Raw genomic sequence first — 17,206 nt, forward strand, 5'->3', positions numbered from 1 at the left:
CAGTCTTCCTTTGCGAGGCTCCGATGGCTCAGTGGGATCTTGGCCGCTTTGCGTCTCCTCCTCCGTGCGGGCGAGTGCTTGATCTGTGTCACGGCTGGGCCTCCTCTTCTTCAGGCAGCCTCGCACCAGGGATTTGGCGCCTTCCGTGGCCTCTGGAACCACGCTGGGAACCCACGGCTCCCCCCCCCCCCCCGCCTTACTGCCCAGCCAGATTTAGGAGTGTCTGCCAGAGGGACGGCTCCTGAGTTCACGGGATGGACAGGGAGCAGAGCATGCTGGGAAACGTTCTTGGCAAAGAGGGGAGCCCTCCGGCCTTCTCCGCCACACCCTCCCGCCTCCTCCTCGCCTCTGAGCCAGATCCCGCTCCCCTTCCCGGCACATCTGCTTATTTTCGCTGGTTTGAAGATTAGGAACCGTCCTCCTTCCTGGGCTCTGGCAGCAAAGCCAGGGTCGGTCTCCAAACTTTCTGGAGGAATGTATTATTTATTTATTTATTTATTTATTTATTTATTTATTTATTTATTTATTTATTTATTTATTTATTATTATTATTATTATTATATTTCTATCCCGCCTTCCCCCAAAGGCTTGAGGCGGGTTACAGTATACATATCAAAAACCCCAAAGAAACCCTAAAACCAATATAAAATGCACAATAAAACAACTCCATAAAACAAATCATCTGCCCCACAGAGACACCTGCAAGCCGTCCTCTTTTGTGGAACTGTCACCTCCAGGGGAGACTCCCTTCTGTGTGGGAGAAACAGCTCTGCAGGGGGACTAGATGGCCTCCATGGCCCCTTCCCACTCTAGGATTCTAGAAGTCTAGTTCAGCAGTGGAAGGGGCTGCCTCAGGAGGTGGGGGGGCTCCCCCTCACTGGTGGTCTTCAGGCAGCGGCTGGACAGATCCTTCTCCTGGATACTTGAGGCTGACCCTGCACTGAGCAGGGGGTGGACTAGATGGCCTGCATGGCCCCTTCCCACTCTGGGATTCTAGGAGTCTAGTTCAGCAGGGGAGGGGCTGCCTAAGGAGGTGGGGAGCTCCCCCTCACTGGCCGTCTTCAAGCAACGGCTGGACAGATCCTTCTCCTGGATGCTTGAGGCTGATCCTGCACTGAGCAGGGGGTGGACTAGATGGCCTGCATGGCCCCTTCCCACTCTGGGATTCTAGGAGTCCAGTTCCCCCGTGGAAGGGGCTGCCTATGGAGGTGGGGAGCTCCCCCTCACTGGCCGTCTTCAAGCAGCGGCTGGACAGATCCTTCTCCTGGATGCTTGAGACTGATCCTGCACTGAGCAGGGGGTGGGACTAGATGGCCTGCATGGCCCCTTCCCCCTCTAGGATTCTGTGGGTCTACAGCTCCTAAGAAAATGAATCTGGATTTTGCCTAGCACCATGTTGTATTTTGCTTTTGTGCTGCACTTAATGACTCTGCGTCTCTCCCTTGTTGTTTCACACTTCGAATGGTAGCTGCCACTGAAGCAATCTGGGCAATTTCCACACAATTTGAACACACAATTCCCCTGTACCTTGCAGCTGGGCTTTGCTGAGTGAAATGGCAGCCTCCACTTGCAGATGGCCACTGAAGTGGATTGGAGTGGCATTATTTAGCATGTGTGAAGGCCCTGAAATATTGTTTTAATCCGTGCAACCTTTGAGATCTCTGGGGGCTAATCAGCCACCCTGGTGGGCAGAAACCCCCCTTGGCCCCTCCAGTTTCTAAAGTCACTTGGAAAGTAACCGGCTGGCATCCAGGCCCCCATGGGAACCGTGTTGTGGACCCCTGCCTTAGGCTGAGCAAGACCCTTGGTCCAGCAGACCGAACATTGCTTGTCCTGACTGGACTTGCAGCGTCTCTTTCAACGCATGAAGCTGCTTCTACTGGGTCAGGTTGGCATTGTCTGCGTTGCTGAAGGCTTTCATGGCCAGAGTCTGGCTGTTTTGGGTTTTCCAGGCTGTGCGGCCAAGGGGTCTGGTTGTTTTTGTCATTGTAGTTTTGCCAGTAACTGTGTAGGACATGGCAAGACTCTCTCTGGGTGAAAGGGTGGAGTGAGTGAACAGTTGCTGGGCATTTTATTTACCTAATAATTTCATTTACTTAAAAAAAACACAAGAATAAAAAATCATAGGACTCTAAATACACTTTGCAACTGTTCATCCAATAAGACCTTGACAAATGTACGTTCTAGTGAACTCCTTTCAGACACAGGAACACTCACAAATGGACTTGCTAATGGACTTCACAGGAAAGTCACTTTCAGGTTCCAGTCCATCCCCCCCGGAGACTCCCAGGTAAGACAGGAATGTGATGTTAAACTCCCCAGGTAAATTGAATGTCCAGCAGGTGTTCACACACTGTACACTTTGGCACAGAGAGATTCCGATCTTGCCGTGTCCCGCCTCTAAAGGCGGCAGCCACAGTTACCGGCAAAACATCAGGGACTAAATCTGTGAGATATGAATTTCCTACAGTCTACAGGAGGTTGGACTAGATGAGCTTGGAGGCCCCTCCCAACTCTATGGGTCTGTGATTCTCTGATTCTACCAGCCCGGAAAACCCACAACAACCACTCAGCATTGCTTACTCAGCAAGTGTTGACGATTGCTGTTCCTTGGAAATTAATGCCTGGCTTCTAATGTTAATTGAATGTCCGATTCAAGGGGGTCATGCAGGGGGTTGGATTAGATGACCCTCGGGGTCCCTTCTGCCTCCGTGTTCCTTCAAAACCAGGTAGAGAAGGTCGCTTTACTCCCGCAGAGCAGCCTCTCGTGAGCGGGCAGGGAATCCCGCACTGACCTCTGGATGCTCTTTTGCCTGCAGCTCTTCCTGCAGATCGGCAACGCCGTGGCCAACGGGTTCTGGGCCGCCAACGTGCCCCCCAGCGAGGCCATCCTGCCCACCAGCAGCAGTCTGGAGAGGAGGAGCTTCCTTGTCGCCAAGTACAAGGAGGGCAAGTACCGGCGGTACCACACGCTCTTCGGCAACCAGGAGGAGCTGAACAAGGTTGGTGGCGGGAGGGGAAGGGAGGGGCGGAGGGGGGATCAGAGCCAGGCCGGTTCTGTCGGCAGCGCTGGAATTTGCAAAGAGGGGCGGCTTAAAAGAATAAAGCTTCATTCTGAAGAGACAAGCAACTTTGTGTCATTAGAGGGAGGAGAGAGAGAGAGCCCTACTGTCCAACTGTTATCTGCAGGCATTCTTCTGTTCCAGGGGCAAGCGGGGAGGAAGTGTCCTCAAAGGAGCAGGAAGTCTCCAGTTGAGCCAATCAGGACACAGAGGAGATTATTTTGGGGGAAAAGAAGTTCTGTCCTCTTGGTTCATGGGAGTACTTCTGGGGTTCTGGCCCTGCTGGTGGACCTCCTGATGGCCCCTGGGTTTTGGCCACTGTGTGGCACAGAGTATTGGTGGGGATGGGCCATTAGCTTGACCCAACAGGGCTCCTCTTAGGTGTTTATGTCTGATGTCTCCTTGGTTCTTGCAAGTCAAAAGGGGGAGGGCTTCTTGAGTTTGCCGGCAGGGGCTCATGGGAATTGTAGTCCATGAACATCTGGAGGACCACAGGTTGACTACCCCTGCTCCAGAGGCTGTTGCAGCTCACATTGGACTGGCCAGTGCCTTTCGTAGGAAAAAGGGCCAGAGATGCTGTGGGTTAAAATGGGCCCTTCTGTGCAGCCCCCCTTCACAGCCCTCCAGTTTTAGGACGTTGAGTGTTAAATCCGTTCTGAATCACCGCAGCTGGGAATGTGTGGGTGCTGCAGTAGACAATTAAGATGCCGGGTGGGTTGACTAAACCCCAGGCAGGGATGTGGGGCTCCTGTAGCTGGCCTTATTGTGCAGAAAAAGGTTTGGAAAAGCACCCAAAACTGGAGAGAAAGTTATAAACTTATTAGGAGGAGTTGGTTTTTATGCTCCACTTTTCTCTACCCGAAGGAGTCTCAGGGGGGCTTGCAATCTCCTTCCCTTCCTCTTCCCGCAACAGACACCCTGTGAGGGAGGGGAGGCCGAGAGAGCCCTGACACATCCGCTCTGTGAGAACAGCCAAATCGTGAATCGGCTAGTGTTGATTTGGCCGATTTTTAAAGTATAGGGGTTGGTGATTCGGCTCAGATACATTCAAAAAGTACCTGAGTTACCATTGCTTGTGGGGGACCATTGCCAGGGTCAGATCTTGTTTCCCCAAATACAAAGCAGAGCCACGGAACGGGCCGGGGGTCCCGTTAGGGAGGGTGGCCCACGACCCACTTTCAGAGGCTTTGCCATCCACTGTGGGTTCCTGACTCACGGGGTGGGAAACCCTGTTGTGAAGGACTTGGGGGGCTGTTTCCAGCCGGTCTCTGGGCTGGGGCTGGGAGGTGAGGAGGGCTGTTTGACTGTCTGGCAGCCTTCCCTCTTCTGCAATCCCCCATCTGGCTTGGATACAGCCTGACTTCAGGGAGCTGTCCGGAAACGGTAAACTGGAGGTCATAAAGAGCTGGGAGGCGTTCTTGGACTTGCCATGGGGAGGTTTTGCAAGATGCGTGAGGACAAGCCGGCCTGGAGGTAGTGGGCATGTCCAGCACAGGGTCCAGGGGATCAGCCGTTCCCCCCTCGAATGACCAGCCCCTGTCCTTGGGCCCCTTCCTTCCTTCGGAGGTTTGGTCCCATGTTCTTCAAGATTCCTGTCTGGCCCGAGCTTTGGAGATACTGTAGATCAGGGGTAGTCAAACTGCGGCCCTCCAGATGTCCATGGACTACAATTCCCAGGAGCCCCTGCCAGCGAATGCTGGCAGGGGCTCTTGGGAATTGTAGTCCATGGACATCTGGAGGGCCGCAGTTTGACTACCCCTGCTGTAGATACTGCCATACCTCTTCTGGGCATGCCGAAGGTCCCAGGCTCAATCTCCAGCTAACGGGATCCGGAGGAGGGGGGTGCGGAAGGGAGGGATTCTTGCGCAGGGCAGAGCCGCCGCTTGGCGGGCAGAAGGTCCCAATCCCTGAGGGCTGGACAGGTGCTCCCAGCCTGAGTAGGCAACACTGGCCTTTGCCGGCTGATGGTCCCGCTCAGGATCCAGTGGTTCCCTGTGCACACATATGTGGGGGAGGGACCCCTTTCGGATGCCTGAATGGCCCCCCTCCCCGTCCGCCCGAGTGGCCCCTCCTTCTGGGCCTCTGCAGGGAAGGCTGAGTTTGTGCAACTATTCCGAGTCAGGTTGGGGGGAGGGAAGGGCTGGGGGGGGGGGAGGTTAATCGGCCTTGTGTGTTGTGTGTGTGTGCAGTGCGTGAATCCACGCTGAGCTGGCCGGATCGAATTGCACCGGCCGCTCCCCACCCCTCTCTCCCGGGGCTCTGCTGTTCTTCCCTCGCACGGAAGTCTGGTCCCACCCAAAGCCCTTCTGGCCAGTAACCGGGCTGGCCGGGGGCCTCTGGAATCCCACAGACTCCACTCCTCCCCCCCCTCTACGATAAAGGGACCTTCACATCCTCTCTGGCCTCCTCTGGTGCCGCTCTCTCCAAACTGCCCCTTCCTTTCCAAGCCTTCTGCCGCCCTGGGGAGGGGGCGTCCTCTGGCCCAGCCCCTCCACGACACGCCCAGCGGCACCAGCTGAAGAATGCCGGGCTGCACCTCTGCCTTCCCAGTCGGAGGGAGCGGGCTGGTTGTCCTCTCCCGGCCGCACTCCAGCTCCCCTCTGCCGCGCCCTGCAGGCTCTGTGTGCTGCCGTGACCACAAGCGACCTGGCCGAGACGCTGGCCCTCTTGTTCTGTGGGGCTGAAGTGAGCTGCTCTTCGGGGGACCCCGACCACCCCTCCCCCCTCGCCCTGGCCGAGCAGGCCGGACAGAGGCTGCAGATGGAGTTCCTGATGCACAACAAGAACTCAGGTGAGACGAAAGGGGGACGGTGCTCGGGGGGGGGGAGTGGGTGCTGGGTGCTTTGTCACCTGGGGCCAGAAGGGCCTGAGAAGACGAGCAGACGGTGGTTGTGGAATCAGGTCCCAACACAAGAGCTGAGACTCTTCCGAGACAGCGTTCCTTTGGCTGTCAGGTCCCGGGGAGAGAGAGCAGAGCCGGCCTGTCTCCTGCCATGTTTGTCAGCTTTTTTTTTGGGGGGGGAATGACCCCTTGGTAGAGCCTCTCCTTGGCATGGCTAAGATCCCCGGTTGGATCCCTGGCAGCTCCAGTCGAAAGGACCAGCTGGGGCGGAGGGGAAAGACCTTGAGCTGAGAGCCTGGCTCTGCTTGACAGGCAGGAGGTCCCTGGTTCAATCCCCAGAATCCCCAGTTAAAGGACCAGGCAGGAGGGGAGGGGAAAGGCCTTAGGGGCCTGGGTCACAGAGGCCAAGCGGTCCAAGGACAGGAAGGCACTGGTAACTTTGCCTGGCGATGGGAAGACACTTTGTGGGCTACTCTAGTGACCTGGGCCTCCATCACAGGAAGGTGTCAAATGTCACCCCCAAATTCCTGGCTTCGGGGGAGGGCTTAAGCAACACCTCAGCCAAGCTGGGATGACGCAGTTCCTGATCGGGCCCCTTTCTCTCCAAACACAGGACCCCTCTGCCTTGGAGGGGTTGAGATTCAGGCGACTCTCCTCCAACCACCCAGCTACGGCTTCCAAACATCTGGCAAATGTTTCCAGAGGGGTCCAGGCAGCCGTCCATCAAGACAGAGTGGGTGTCCTCGGCATACGGATGATAGCCCAGCCCAAAACTCCAACCCAGCAGGCCTAGAGGGCACACAAAGATGTTAAGGAGGGTGTGTCTGTGGGACCCCACAAGGGAGTCGAAAGGGACGGGACATCTCTTCTCCCACCACTACCCTCTGTGTCTGGTTCTGGGGAAAGAGCGGAGGATCAGCCCGTCCTATTGTAGAGCTCTTCCAAGGGGTTGCTCAGCTAGTTGGGTTGGAGAACCAGGGCTGAGACCACAGGTTGCACAGGGGGGGCCCTCTGGTGACTTTCAGATCATAGAATCCCTGAGTGGGAAGGGGCCATGCAGGCCATCTATTCCACCCCCTGCTCAATGCAGGATCAGCCTCAAGCATCCGGGAGAAGGATCTGTCCAGCCGCTGCTTGAAGACCGCCAGTGAGGGGGAGCTCCCCACCTCCTTAGGCAGCCCCTTCCACTGCTGAACTAGACTCCTAGAATCCTAGAGTGGGAAGGGGCCATGCAGGCCATCTAGTCCCACCCCCTACTCAGTGCAGGATCAGCCTCCAGCATCCAGGAGAAGGATCTGTCCAGCCGCTGCTTGAAGACCGCCAGTGAGGGGGAGCTCCCCACCTCCTTAGGCAGCCCCTTCCACGGCTGAACTAGACTCCTAGAATCCCTGAGTGGGAAGGGGCCATGCAGGCCATCTATTCCACCCCCTGCTCAATGCAGGATCAGCCTCCAGCATCCAAGAGAAGGATCTGTCCAGCCGCTGCTTGAAGACGACCAGTGAGGGGGAGCTCCCCACCTCCTCAGGCAGCCCCTTCCACGGCTGAACTAGACTCCTAGAATCCTAGAGTGGGAAGGGGCCATGGAGGCCATCTAGTCCCACCCTCTGCTCAGGGCAGGATCAGCCTCCAGCATCCAGGAGAAGGACCTGTCCAGCCACTGCTTGAAGACCGCCAGTGAGGGGGAGCTCCCCACCTCCTTAGGCAGCCCCTTCCACGGCTGAACTAGACTCCTAGAATCCCTGAGTGGGAAGGGGCCATGCAGGCCATCTATTCCACCCCCTGCTCAATGCAGGATCAGCCTCCAGCATCCAAGAGAAGGATCTGTCCAGCCGCTGCTTGAAGACGACCAGTGAGGGGGAGCTCCCCACCTCCTCAGGCAGCCCCTTCCACGGCTGAACTAGACTCCTAGAATCCCTGAGTGGGAAGGGGCAATGAAGGCCATCTAGTCCCACCCCCTGCTCAGTGCAGGATCAGCCTCAAGCATCAAGGAGAAGGATCTGTCCAGCTGCTGCTTGAAGACGGCCAGTGAGGGGGAGCTCCCCACCTCCTTAGACAGCCCCTTCCATTGCTGAACTGCTCTGGCCATAAAAGTATCCAGCTGGTAACTTTCTGCCTGTAATTTAAGCCCATTCCTGTGGTTCCTTTCTTCTGCTTCCAACAAGAACTGCTCTCTGCCCTTCTCTGACAGCCTTTCAGATCCTTCAAGAGAGCCCTCCTGTCCCCCCCTCCACCTCCTCTCCTCCAGGCTGGACATTCCCTGGTCCCTCCGCCTTTCCTCCAACGTCCCCAGGCCCTGGATCATCCTCATTTCTCTCCTCTGCACCCTCTCCATCTTGTCCATGTCCTTTTTGAAAACCGCTTCCTTTCTTCATGCTCATCTACCTCGCAGGATTGTTGTGAGGCTACCAATGGGGAAAGGAGAAGAAACCTGCTGCCCCTGAGCCCCTCTGAAGAGAGGAAAGACAAGAGCTCACCAAAGAGATATGAGGGAGGGAGAAGTTTTCCTGCTGCTCTCCACCTCTGCCTGATCTCTCTTTGTTATTTTTGCACAGCACGAATTATTTGGCCGGGGATCAGAAACCCCCTCCCTCGGCAGGGTGGGACAGCGGCTGATCTGAGGCAGACGGGGCGGACAAGAAAGTCTTGCAGGCTGAGGCCAGTGCAAAGTTTGGGTGGGGGCTCTGCAGACATCTGGTTCTCGTTGTCTCTCTCTCTCTCTCTCTCTCTCACGTCACTGTTTGCTTTGGCTTCCATGGGGCCGAGAAACAGTCCGGTCCGTGGATGGGGAGCCACATTCTAGCTGTAGCTGAAGAAGGGAGCAGGGACTCCTGAATAGGCACATGCAAAACAAAAACAATTCAGACTGTATCAGATTTGTTCCACATTAATTTGGCCCAAATCTGAAGCCCAATTCCCTGGCTTAGATGGGAAATTTCTCCTTTCCATCTATTCCATGGTCTGGGGAGGGGGGGGGTTGAGGTAGAGGTGCCAAATTCGCAGTGTAGCTGTGGGGGGCTCTCCTCAAAAGAACCGCCAAGTTCCAAAAAGTTTGGACCAAGGGGTCCAATTCCATCTTCCCTCCATGGTTTCCAATGTTGGGGGGGGAGATTCTCTGTTCTTTTCTTTTTCCCCTCGCCATTGAAAACAATGACGGTCGGAAGGGGGCCCCTCTTTGGGTTCCCCTATAATTGGACCCCCTGGTCCAATCTTTTTGAAACTTGTGGAGTTCCTTTGAGAAGAGGCTTCCACAGCTATGTTGCAAATTTGGTGCCTCTACCTCAAACCCCCCCCCCCCCGCCCCCAACTCCAGACCACGGAATAGACAGAAAAGGAAAATGCTGATCTCTGCCCTGCATGGCCGAATCACACCCAGATTTCGTTTCTGTGATTCGGCCAAGGCTGATTTGGGCTGCTTAGTTCAAGGGGAAGCGGAATACCCTTGCCTTGGAGGAGTCATAGATCATAGAATCATAGAGTTGGAGGGCCCTCCTGGGTCATCTAGTCCAACCCCCAGCACATGCAGGACACTCAAAACCCTCTTGCTCCTCTACTGTCACCTGCCACCCCCTTGAACCTTCACAGAATCAGCCTCTCCGTCAGATGACTTTCCGGCCTCTGCTGAAAAATCTCCAAAGATGGAGAACCCACCACCTCCCGAGGAAGCCTGCTCCACTGAGAAACCGCTCTGACTCTCAGGAACTTCTTCCGGAGGTTTAGATGGAATTTCTTTTTCATTAATTTCATCCCATTGGTTCTGGTCCGTCCCTCCGGGGCAAGAGAGAACAACTCTCTTTGAGAGTTGCAGGCAACTCCGAGCTACAGCTTCCAAACATCTGGCAGATGTTTCCAAATTGTGTTGGTCTTGACCAGGGGTAGTCAAACTGCGGCCCTCCAGGTGTCCATGGACTACAATTCCCAGGAGCCCCTGCCAGCATTCGCTGGCAGGGGCTCCTGGGAAATGTAGTCCATGGACATCTGGAGGGCCGCAGTTTGACTGCCCCTGGTCTTGACGTTCCTGGGCTCTGGCCCTTTCCTGCTGTAATAGACAGACTCACACGGCCCCCGTCCTGATCTATCCTCATGGAAGGCACCACATTTAGCTAAGCAGAACGGACTTCATCCACCTTGGGGCATAAGGACAGTGACTCCCGGAAGCTCTTCTCCGGCCACAGAGTTTGTTAGTCCTGGAGGTTCTCGTGGACTCTGGCTCTTTCCTCCTGCTCCCCGCTGTTTCGGTGCTGCTGGGCCTGCCTGCTAGCTCCACCTTGCAAGCCCTCCTCCTCCTGCCTCTCTGCTCCCCAAAGAGCGGCTGGCTCCGGAAGGGGACCTCTGACCACCCCCTCCCCCCTGTTCTTTTTGACATGGGGATTAGAAGGGGATTGTAAGGCAGGTCCTTTGTTGTTCTGCTGAAATTGTTGGCCGGATTTGCTTTGACGTCTCAGGGAAGGCGGCCTGTTTCTCTGGGGGGGGGGAGGGAGGGTGTCCCTTTGGCGAGTCCCTCCCTGAAAGCCCCATTTTGTGCTCTCTCGGTGCAATGCTTCGGAGGCATGGCTTGCTCTCAGCCGTGGGCTAACCGGCCCCCCTCCCCCCCGTGTCTCGTGTTTTCAGAGACCCCTCGCCTGGACGTGGACACCGGCAGTCCCCATCTCTACTCGGTGGCCCTGCCGTCCGTCACGCACAGCGGCTTCCTCTTCAAGACGGCCTCCGTGGCCAAGCCCATCCAGGAACGGAAGCCCCGAGAAGGTACGGGGTCTGGAGGGGATGTTGTGTCGGCAGAGAGCCTCCTGGTCAGGACCGCGTGGAGCCTGCAGGGTGAGGTGGTTGAGAGCAGCGGAGTCTAATCTGAGTGCCGGGTTCAGGTCTCCACTCCTCCTCCACACAAAGCCTGTTGGGTGACGTTGAGCAGGTCACAGTTCTCTCAGAGCTCTCTCAGCCCCAGCTTTCTTACAAGGTACCTGCTCTGGGGAAAGCTACCGTGGTGTGGGGGTTAGAAGTGATTCCCCACTCCTCCACACGAAGGCAGCTGGGAGACCTTGGGCCAGTTGCAGTTCTCTCAGGGCTCTCTCAGCCCCACTTTTCTCACTAGGTGCCTGCTGTGGGGAGACCCAACATGGCATAGTGGTTGAGAGAGGTGGTCCTTAATCTGGAGAACCAGATCGGTTTCCCAGTCCTCCTCCACACGAAGGCAGCTGGGTGACCTTGGGCCAGTCCCAGTTCTCTCAGGGCTCTCTCAGCCCCACCTGCCTCGCCAGTTGCTTGTTGTGGGGAGAGGAAGAGAAGGTGATTATAAGCTGCTTTGAGACTCCTTCAAGGAGATTAAAGCGGGGTATAAAATAAAATTGTTCTTGTTCTTGTTCTCAAAACATTTTGTGAGTCTTCTTGGGGCTGTGTCTATTGTGGACACAGGAGAGGAAGTGCAAATTGGTTTTGGGGGCCCGAAGGGTCCTTAAGACCTGGAGGGGGGGCATTCTGGGGGAGTGCAGGAGGAACACCCAGAGGTCTCCCTTGAGTTGTCACATGTCACAACCTTCCATATTTTTCACAACAATCTCTTTTGGGTGGGGTGATCAGCTGAGCTGTATTGGGGCCCCCAGAGAATCGGCTGATCCCCAGAGAAACCCTTCACGGCGCTTGAGGGGTTGTGGGGCTTTGGGGGCCGGCGTTGTGGCCTCCCCAGGTAATTGGCAGAAGTCCAATAAATTATGAATCTTTGGGTCCAAGGATCAAAACCCGCCTGGTGCCAGCGGCTGCTGGCCTTCCCCCGAGAAGGCTCCCCAGGAGTCTGTGCCCGCTGGCTCAGCTCTTAGCAGACGACGCCCCGCTCTGAGCTCCCTGACGGGTGCTTTTGGGGCTCCTGGCACGTTCACTCCTCAGTCTCCTCCTCCTCCTCTGCCCTGTCGCCCACCACAGAGTTTAACCGGCGCTGGTGTGGCCTCCAGGACGGCGTGTTCAGCTACTACGAGAACGAGCACGCCCCCGTGGCCAGCGGGGAGATCCGGATGCAGCAGGTGGTCTGCCTGGTGACGCACCCGCCGGACACTCACGGGTAAGCCGGCCCTCCTCCTGGCGGGGTGGGAGTGGCCTGCAGGAGCTCCACCCCAGAGAGAGGAAGGGGTGCCAGGAGCTCAGAAGTGGCTGCATTTCAAGTTTCCCTTCTGCCCTCATTTCGTCCCCTTTGCCGTCTCCTTGCAGGATTGCAAATACATTTGAGGTGTACTTGGATTCTGAGCGACTCTACCTCTTTGGACTGGACAGCCCGGAGGCCATTCGGGAGTGGACTAAGTGCCTGGCAAAGGTGAGCAGGTGGCCCCCCAGGAGGGCTGGCAGGGGCCGGACAGGTTGCCACATTCTGCCCCATCCCCTTCCCAACTTCCATTTGCAACGCTCTTAGGATGGGGTTGAGCACAAGGGAAATGTTGGATTATTTGCCAGGAGAGCAGCAGCCCAGATCTCCCCCTTCATGGCAGTAGGGTGGAGCAGAAAGCAGGGGCTTAAAGGGATTGTGAGTCCTTGTAAGCCCCTGCTTTCTGCAAAAACTGCTCCCCACCCCTTAGCTGTTTTACGGGTTTTCTCCCAACCCCATTTCCAGGGACTGTGGTCTCTGGGGCCATGAACTAGTTTGGTTCGTTCCCTTCTTGACATGCACTGGAATTTTTATGTTTTTGTCCATCCCTAGACATGACCGCTCTTTTGGTAAGACCTCCCCTGGTAAAATCTCCCTGCATGCAGAAAGCTGACAGGTCAGCGATGCTGCTTCCAGGCTTGCCCCCGTACATGTGAACCAGGCTTCTATGCTCAGGGCTCTTTCACTGTGTCTGAAAATGTTTGAATGGCCAGGAAATCTGATATGAAGAAAGAGTCACCAGCCCTCTTGCGATTACAGATTTGCGGAGTCTGAAAATTACAGCCGGGAGCTAACCAGATAACATTCTGGCTGCTAGAGCGGACATGCTGGCAGGGGCTTATGGGAATTGTAGTCTCGGGACATCTAGAGAGCCTTAGTTTGGCTACACAATAAGTAAATACTCATCCTTGGCCTCCCCCCCCCCCCCGGCCAGGGCCAGAAGCATCTGGTCCTCAGAGAGAGGCAGAGGGAGAAGGTTTCTCCTTGCCTCATGCAGGTGTCTATAGACCCTGAAGGCACCTTCAAGAGCTCCAGAAGCTAACGGAGATCGAGGTTTTGGCTTGTTTTAAATAATGCCATATGGGAGGGCGGTATATCGAATGAATGAATGAATGAATGAATGAAGGAAGGAAGGAAGGAAGGAAGGAAGGAAGGAAGGAAGGAAGAAAGGAAGAAAGGAAGAAGGAAGAAAGGAAGAAAGAAAGAAAGAAGAAAGAAAGAAAGAAAGAAAGAAAGAAAGAAAGAAAGAAAGAAAGAAAGAAAGAAAGAAAGAAAGAAAGAAAGATCCTGCAATAATGAAATAAAATCCAGAGGTGGTTCTGGCTGGACTCCCAAGGACAAGATGAAAGTTTGAGAGTTTTTTGGTTTATTGTGTCCCAGCAGGACAAATAGGTATTTCTATTGTCTGATGCTGATCCAAAGAGATCCAACCGATTCGGCCTTGATGCCCTTGTGGCCAGGGAAATTAGAGCCATTATGGCCACAAACAAAACGGTATACCAAGACTTTTAGACCCTAAATATTGTACTTAACTTGCTAATGGGATTTTATCTTACTATCTTTTAGATTGATTTATGTATTTTTAATTATCTGATTGGGAAGGCCCTTGGCTAATCCAATAAAATCAGTCTCCCTGTCCACCCACCCACCCACCCATCTTCTGGTTAGTAGCCTCCTCACTCAGCCCCCCCCCCTGCTTTCTGCCCGCAGTCCTTCATGCCGGCCTCAGCGGAGGGTCTCCTGAGCAAAGACTTTGGGCGACTCGGGCGCCTCCACTACAAGGGGGGCCTGAACTTGGAGCGGTCCAAGGAGGGCTGGTTTGCCTTGGTGAACTCCACCCTCTACGCCCACCTGGACGGCAGCGAGAAGGAAGAGGCCATTCACCTGCGCAAGCTGCAGGAGCTGTGTGAGTCGCCCCCTCCCCGCCCCGCCCCCTGAGAACCGGGCCCCAGAGACCCCCCCCTCCTCCTCCCCAGCATGTTTGGGCGGCTCTCCTTGTGCCCTGCCCCCTGCTGGCCTTTTCCTGTGGGGCGGGAGAATCTCTCCTGCGGAAATTAATAATCCACCTGGTTTTGAATCTCTGCTGGTGCTGCGGGGGGACCTCTCCTGCCTTGCAGGGTTCTTGTGAGGATAACACAGAGGAGAGGAGGGGGGGTTGAGGCCCTTTTGGCGGGGGGAGGCAGAATAGATATGAAGGTTGCTTTATTGCTCTGGGCTGATCCTGCGTAGAGCAGGGGGTTGGACTAGATGGCCTGTATGGCCCCTTCCAACTCTATGATTCTATGATTCTATGAAGGGACTGGAGAAAGGGAATGAGGCCTCAGGAGAAGAGCCCTGCAGGGTCAGAGAGGTGGGCTCCCTTTGTCCGGCATCGTCCTTCCAGTGTGCCCAGCCTGATGCTGAGGAGGGGGAGGTTTTCTTAAAGGCTGCATTTCTCACGGGAATTTCACAGCTTCATGGAGGAGAAGACGGTCACCGGCTGCTAGACAAGGTGGCCGAGGGGACCCACCCCATGCAGAGCCACGAAGCGGCCCACATCTGGATGGGTTCTTGTCCCCATAAAATGCAGTCTTGCAAGAGGGGCAGAAAAGGGCGACCAAGAGGGTCAAGGGGATGGGACACCTTCCCTGTGAAGAGGTCAGGGCTCTCCAGCTCGGAGAATGAAGACTGAGGCATCCCTCAGGCTCACAAAATGAGGGATGGGACAGGGAAGCTGAGAAAGAAGTCCATTCTTCCATTTCCCACAAGACAGAAGCTCCTGGGCCCTCCATGAAACGGAGCAGGAGGCTTAGAACAGAGAAAAGGAAATTCTTCTTCACCCAAAGAGCAATAAACGGCTGGAACTCCCTGCTGCAGGAAGTGGTGCCAGACACAAGTATAGAGAGCTTCAAGAGAGGGTTAGGGAAACCTCTGGAGCAGTGGCTCTTAGCCGCAGGGCATAGATGGCACCCTCTGTTTGCGGCAGGGATGCTCTTCTTGGTGCTTGGGGGGCCCCAGTGGAGGGCCCTGCAGTTCTGGCCCTGCTGGGTTACGTCCAGATGGTTTTGGCCCCTGTGTGACACAGAGTGTTGGACCGGATGGGCCACTGGCCTGATCCGACTTGGCTTCTCTTACATTCTTACGTACCGAAGAACTAAGTATTGAGTGATTAGAAGCTGCCTCCGGTTAGAGGGCCAGAAATCATTTCACAGGCAGCAGAACCAAAATGTCACCTTCTCCCCTGGTTCTAAGGGGTTTTGGGGGATTAAAGGCCCCTACCCCCTCCGGCAAAGCCCATTCCAGGGGGCCAAAGACGGAACGGTCAGTGCTTCTCTTTGCCTTGCAGCTATCCAGGGGGACAACGAAGTGCTGGTCCTGGTGGAGAGGAGAAGGTGAGGGAGCAAGTGGGGGCTGCTGGGGGGGAGGGGGGGAGGAATCCAGATCGTAGACAAGCGGGAGCGTGTCCAGAGGAGGGAAGAAGTCCCTGACAGCTAGAGCGGTTCCTCAGTGGAACAGGCTTCCTCGGGAGGTGGTGGGTTCTCCATCTTTGGAGATTTTTAAGCAGAGGCTGGAGAGCCATCTGACGGAGAGGCCGATTCTGGGAAGGTTCAAGGGGGGTGGCAGGTCACTGTGGAGGAGCGAGAGGGTTGGGAGCGTCCTGCATAGTGCAGGGGGTTGGAGTAGATGACCTAGGAGGTCACTGCCTGAAGGAGTCTCAAAGCAGCTTCCAGTCGCCTTCCCTTTCCGCTCCCCACAACAGACGCCCTGTGAGGGAGGTGGGACTGGGAGAGCCGTGATATTACTGAGAAGAAGAAGAGCTGGTTCTTAGATGCCACTTTTCTCTACTCGAAGGAGTCTCAAAGGGGCTTCCAATCACCTTCCCTTCCTCTCCCCACAACAGACACCCTGTGAGGGAGGGGAGGCTGAGAGAGCCCTGAGATTACTGAAGAAGAAGAAGAGCTGGTTCTTATATGCCACTTTTCTCTACCCGAAGGAGTCTCAAAGGGGCTTCCAATCGCCTTCCCTTCCTCTCCCACAACAGACACCCTGTGAGGGAGGTGGGACTGGGAGAGCCCAGAGATTCTCAGTGCTGTGGGGGGCCCAAGGTGGGCATGTGGGGGAAGAGCGGGGAATCACACTGGCCCGCCAGATTAGAAGCCGCCACTCCTAACCTCTACACCAAGCTGGCTCAAGTGAAAGGCCCATCTCTGTTTTACACCAAAGGAAGCCGCTTATAAAGGGAAGAGGGAACCTTCTGTGTTCTCCCGCTCACCTTCTCCTCTCTCTCTCTTTCTCCCCCCCCCCTCCAGGACGCTGTACATCCAAGCTGAAAGGAAGCTGGACTTCTTGGGGTGGGTCAGCGCGATCCAGAAGGCGGCTGGGTGCTCTGGGGACACACTGTCTGAGCAGCAGCTGACGGATTCAGACGTCCCCATCATTGTGGACCGGTGCATTGATTTTATCACCCGGTGTGGTACGTGAGGGTCTTTGGGATTTAGGGGGCCACGGAATATCTCAAGGCCCAACCTGGGTATGAATGGGGGGGGGGACCCTTTACCCTGAGATGCTGGCTTTCTACATGTGAGGAGGGTTTTGGAAAAGCCTTGGATTATCATGAAGTTGGAAGGGCCTCTTCCAGAATAGGTTAGGCCCTGGAATTCCTTGCTACTAGATGTTTTCACGGCTACAAGGATAAACCAACTTTTTTCAAGAGTTAAGTTCAGTTGGTAGACATGGCAGGAACAATGGCTCCAAAAGCCTTCCTGTAGTCAGAACAAATTATGTTTATTTTGTTTTTATTTATTAAATTGTATAATTTGCTACTCCTGGCCAGCTGGCTGGACTTGATTCACATCCAACAAAACAGTTAAAACAGAGAAAAACAAGTTTGTCAGCCTTGTGTGCACAATTATTACTCCTTATGCAATATTTGCTTTGGCCTTTGGAAGCAGCCTGATAATCAGACCCAATGGCTTTAACTTTGCTACTCTGCACACCATATAATAAACATTTAATTCAACTTTATTTTATTTGATGTAGCTTTACCCTTAAAGTTTTATCAGTATATTTTGGGTTGAGCAAGTTCCCCTTTTAATTAGGTTAGTTCTGGAATGGTCCCAGATTAGAAATCAGGACAACTACTGACTTAAAAAAAATGAATCCATCTACTCATGGTGTAGTGGTTAAGAGCCACAGACA

The 17,206-nt window shown here is 54.9% G+C and overlaps 1 protein-coding gene across 1 annotated transcript in view; it reads left to right on the top strand.

Moving 5' to 3' along the window:
- ARAP1 (ArfGAP with RhoGAP domain, ankyrin repeat and PH domain 1) overlaps window positions 1-17,206 on the top strand; it is a 123,023-nt gene that overhangs the window by 82,347 nt on the left and 23,470 nt on the right. Inside the window, exons 16-23 of the mRNA XM_077344153.1 lie at window positions 2,820-3,002; window positions 5,679-5,853; window positions 10,513-10,647; window positions 11,815-11,950; window positions 12,097-12,199; window positions 13,739-13,934; window positions 15,354-15,399; window positions 16,318-16,487. Coding sequence (XP_077200268.1) covers window positions 2,820-3,002; window positions 5,679-5,853; window positions 10,513-10,647; window positions 11,815-11,950; window positions 12,097-12,199; window positions 13,739-13,934; window positions 15,354-15,399; window positions 16,318-16,487 — 1,144 coding nt within the window. The remainder of the gene's footprint in view (window positions 1-2,819; window positions 3,003-5,678; window positions 5,854-10,512; window positions 10,648-11,814; window positions 11,951-12,096; window positions 12,200-13,738; window positions 13,935-15,353; window positions 15,400-16,317; window positions 16,488-17,206) is intronic.

The sequence above is a fragment of the Paroedura picta genome, chromosome 6 (assembly GCF_049243985.1).
Source record: "Paroedura picta isolate Pp20150507F chromosome 6, Ppicta_v3.0, whole genome shotgun sequence".
NCBI lineage: Eukaryota > Metazoa > Chordata > Lepidosauria > Squamata > Gekkonidae > Paroedura > Paroedura picta.